The 5,044-nt window shown below is 35.6% G+C and overlaps 1 protein-coding gene across 3 annotated transcripts in view; it reads left to right on the forward strand.

Annotated features, from left to right (window-relative positions):
* The first annotated feature begins 3,500 nt into the window (after positions 1–3,500).
* The window catches only part of LOC111341245 (ficolin-2), a 4,102-nt gene continuing 2,558 nt past the window's right edge, over positions 3,501–5,044 (forward strand). Inside the window, exons 1-2 of one of the 3 annotated variants that reach the window (XM_088752401.1) lie at positions 3,501–3,628; positions 4,413–4,581. In XM_088752401.1, the coding sequence (XP_088608527.1) occupies positions 4,494–4,581 (88 nt within the window). In that variant the 5' untranslated portion in view covers positions 3,501–3,628; positions 4,413–4,493. Of the gene's footprint in view, positions 3,629–4,412; positions 4,582–4,621; positions 4,881–5,044 lie in introns of those variants that run through there. The other 2 variants (XM_022948201.2, XM_088752400.1) reach the window with 2 other exon arrangements.

Below are 5,044 nucleotides of genomic sequence, written 5' to 3' on the forward strand. Positions count from 1 at the left end.
GTAAGTAAATCTTTGTAATGTTAAAATAAGGCAAATAAAGATGAAAATGATGATGATAATGATATCTGATAGCAATGCTTTTTTGTAATCACAAAAGGAAAAATATGTTGGCGATCGTTTTGAACATTCAGTTGAAGACTATGATATGAAAGATGTGGTGGACTATGTGATGGCTGGAAGCGGTCGATTCAGTGATGAAGATGATGTCACAGGTGTTGGATTTGTCGATAAGAACTTCCATTAGATAAACAAAAGAGTGCAGCAATTTACATCACATCATGAGACTGGTAAAAATTAATGTAGCAGCAGAATCGGTGTAAACATGTATCAGATAACTTACGATTTCCTGGCGTATCAATTGCAGACAGGTAAATACACAGTTGCGCTTGAGTTATTTGGGAAAGCAATAATACTAACAAAGATGATATGCGAATTTCTTCAACCGGTTCTGTTGAGAGAGTTTGGAGATATGGAACTAACACAAATATAATGACACAACACCAAATTATCCTATGTTTGATATAATTATGAGAAACAAAACAGGTGTCGCATACGCTGAGAATCTAACTGCTTACGTTGTTGTTTAGGGCATCAAAGGCTATCATAATAATATACCAACATCTGTTTATGATGGAATTTATAGTCTGAACAATGCTACCGTTGAGTTTAATACAGGTGTTGAGATGCTAACAGAACTAAAGATAAAAGATGCTGTCAATCATCAGAATCCTGTGACAAAGAATGATCATGACCATGATTTCGATAGTTTATTCAATAAAATCAGTGATCGAAACAAATATCATTATTGCAACAATTTAGCACATGATAACAGTGTTGGTACTGGCAGAGTTGTAAAATTCAGAGGATTATCTCATGCTAATGTTGCAGTCTCTCACATTTTGCTGTCATTAACGATGCACTAGTGATAGAAAAAACTGGATTCTACTTGATGTTTTTCAAACATTACTACTTTACATCAGTAGCTACACAAATATATATTAAAGTCACTAATGAACGAAATACAAACGAAATACAAACGTTATACATGCCATGCACTGCCACCGCATTATATATTCCATAGGATTTATTAAATCAAAGGAATTTCCATTACTTTAGCATAAAGCTGGAAAACTTGATGGTGACATCTATTCTTCCTTTTTAATCAAACAACTATAAATAGGAAAACATACAAACTGTTCCAATGAGGCCATAAACTGCTGTCTAAAGAGTAAAATTTAAAATCCATCATGCTTTCGGCGATCAACGGCATCATCAGGGATAAGAAATCCCTCATGATGCCGTTGATCGGCGATGGCTTGCATCTTAAATTTTACTTTTTAGACAGCAGTTTATGGCCTCATTGGAACAGTTTGTATGTTTTTAATTGTGCTGCTGAAGAGGCAACATGAACAGAACTGTAAATAGTAGGATGTATTAACATAAGGTTTGGTATAATGGTTATAATCATTAACCAAGCAAATATGGTCAACAAGAACCTCCAAGAGTACTGGGTTCACCTGGGAAAAGGGGATATCGGGCCAGTTATTGCTAGAAACATTCTCTGAAGCCAAAAATTGCAAACGTAAGATAGAAATGTGTTGATTCGCATTCACATCTTATGAAAAGATATTAAATGAAATCAGATCGTTCATGAGAGGCAGCGAGTATGATAATGGATCAGTGCGAATATGGACAATTTGAAAGTGCTGGATGACATTATCATTGATATGTGTTCATTGTCTGACAAATTTGAGAAAGATTTCCTTCAGAAGTTCATCTGAGTATATCCTTGACTATTTCACCTTTCATACATACTTCCAGAACTATTCGTACTTTTTAAGGGTTCTTTTTTATTTAGTCGTGCCGATGTTTACATTCATATACATCAAAGCGAATAGTTTCTTTGTGATGAACCGTATATTTGTTCAGTTCGTTTTCTTTCTGTTTTGAGGCTGTCGAGCTCTGCAAATACTTTGTTCACCTTCCTTATGACTATTGGTTCCATCTGCAAATTATACTGTTGCTCGAGATCATTCATTACTTCCATGATGTGGCATTCACGATTATAAACAGATAGTTCGTGAAACTTAAACCTATTCTCATGATATAATTTCAATATATATAAACAAAGTTGAAATGTTAAATTGGCCAACGTTAAGATCATAAAAGCTGACGTTTCGAGCGTTAGCCCTTCGCTCCGACGAAGGGCTAACGCTCGAAACGTCAGCTTTTATAATCTTAACGGTGGCCAATTTACCATTTCAACTTTGTTTATACTTTGAAATTATTTCGTTACCCCCACCGACGCAGCCCCAAACAGTTTCTTTACAAACTATCAGCCTTTATTTATTCTCATGAAAGTAAACAAACTCCATGACCGGCTTATAACCATCAACCAGACCACATTTTATGCAGACAAGAACATTATCCACACATTCAACTTCCATTTCTTTGCAACATTTTTATGTTCCCACTTTAAAATCAATTGATTTTTCCTCACAAAATGGACATTCTATTTCTTACATCTCAATCATTGCTGCATGTATATTCGCTCGCTTATGGTTGCGACGTGTCCCGAAAATTAGAAATAATGTCGAACATTTTTCGAATAAAAATGCTAACGAAAATGTAAGTTGTCAACTACTGTGGAGCTTTTTCCTGAGTTCCATCCATGGTAAAAAAAGCGCTTCATATTTTTACGAACGAATGGTTACTTATGAAATGGATGTGGCAGAAATGCCATCTTAAGGAAGTACCGCGTGAACCGCAAACAACATTAGATCAGGATCGTATCTCTGTTTTGTCGCGAGATTGGTCCTTCGAAGCGAAACGTCTGTCGAGTGTATTTCGAAAACGGCACGTTCTACAATCGTCAAATTTTGTAAATAGGCTTCATAAACGGTAATCTTCAAGATGTTAGAAATTTAAATGATTCCAAGAAGGTCGAGTTAGCACCCAGTACCGCCTTAACTGCATCTCATATACTTTCCTACTTAGTGGTGTAACGTATACGCACAAGATCCATCCACTAAGACAGAGTCACCACAGGTAAATATTGCTATTGTAAGAGGACAGATAGATGTGTTGGAAAAATATTTAGTTTCTGATCGATGATGTCATTTGTGAATATATAATTCTTCATACTCATTGGCTAGGAGAAATGCAGGTTTTCAGGTAACATAGTACCGAAGAATAGTAATTCAGCTTTGAACAAATGTTGCGGCTTAAAAAACATTTCAAAATTGTCTTCTCAGTACCCTGGGTATAAGACGTGGCGATTTAATTTTTCCTAAAGCGGTGGCTATTTTTTTTCTTTTTTGCCGTTTTACGGCTAACGGTTAACTCCATTGAGATCTTCTGTAGTAGTCAGTGTTACTCAAATAAAACTAGTCAGTCAAAGTCAAAAACAAAAGCTTTGAACTAATGACTACCAACAATTTGTACAGCTGAACGAGAAGGACAGTAGTGTTTATATATGTTCATCACCTGTTAAACCGGTTTGTTTTGTAACCATAGTAACAGCGCTACAAACACTGCTATAAAGACAAACACCAATGTACCCACACGCAGTATCAATTTACCCACACGCAGTATCCATGTACCCACACGCAGTATCATCGGTAAGAAGGTAAGAAATAGCCTTGTGAGCTACTTATAAAAATCACTTTGTCCAGTTTCACTGATTGCAGAAGTACTTGAGAATAATTCAATTTAAGATAACGTGCATCTAACCGAATGAACAATTCAATTGGATTCAGTTTAATTCAAAGTTGCTACGAATTTAATCTTTCGAAATCTTCCTATTATTAATGCTATTCAATCGTGCTGTAGGGCTTTATGAGATCAACAAACAGAAAAATGATAAAACTTAGTATTTCAGAAGCCCTTTTACATTTACATCTGGTAGCACGTCTGTTTAATACAAACTGTTAAACTTTGTTTAACCTGCTTACCGAGCGGACTGAGCTACAAAACTACTGAAGCAAACTTTGGGATGTCTCTTTGATATGTATTTCAACATAGTTTTCAACAGTGGAGAAAAGTTTTTGGCGAATATAAATGAATTGTACTTATGTCAGTCGTGGCAGATTAAAAGAAAATAGGGTCAAATAATGACATTTCAAAACACCTGTCATATGCGTGATGTTATCCATTTTCTTCTTCGCCAAGGCTTTAAATGCTGAAATTAACATATTCGAGTAAAAAATTTCGTAAGGGACTCATTTTATCATAAGGATCTGTTATTTTGCTCTTGTTGTGCCTTTTTAAACTGCCCATCAACAGGGCGACGGTAACTGAAAAAAGTATCTGTTATCGGAATACCGCAATAGTTAAGAGTTCCTTTGAGTAGCCAAAGCTGACAGATAAATACCTAAAACCTGTCTAACCTTTGTTGACATTCAAATTTACAGGCAAACTGGAAGTTTCATATTTGGGGACGACTTTCACGTGGTCAAGATGATAATTTTTACCTTGGAATAAAGTTTTTAACAATGAAGTTTAAGTTTTCCCATGAAGCTATCATTGCCAATCTCTGCGTTTTTCTTGGAATAACCCTCCCACCATGTTTTTGTTGCACTGGTGAGTACAATTCTCCTTTTTGAACTTTTGAGTCTTATTTTCCTGGCACCATTCCCTCGTATCCATTAGAATAACTAGGCCACCTGCTAATCAGCGTGAATAACCTTTAAGCAAAAACTTATTTTCTAACTACGACTGTCTCCTTTTATGGAATACAAGATAAAGTTACGCTTTAAACTCAACTGGTCGCAAATGCACACATATACAGACAGTAGATACTGTGTGTCTTCACTGTGTCTGCAAAAAGCCTTCTATCTATCAAAGGATCACGCCGATTGGAAAATTAAAATCGTGGTGAGGTAATTAACATTATTCCGATAATTTTCTTTATAATTCCTTTCCGCTGATTAGTTCACCAATACAGATCAAAATTTTGATGAAGAAAACCTCCCAGTTAAAAATGAATTTTCCGACCTGATGAAATTCCCTTGAGAGGAGAATGATTGAAGTTTTCACGTTAAGG

Source organism: Stylophora pistillata, chromosome 3 (genome assembly GCF_964205215.1).
Source record: "Stylophora pistillata chromosome 3, jaStyPist1.2, whole genome shotgun sequence".
Lineage (NCBI taxonomy): Eukaryota > Metazoa > Cnidaria > Anthozoa > Scleractinia > Pocilloporidae > Stylophora > Stylophora pistillata.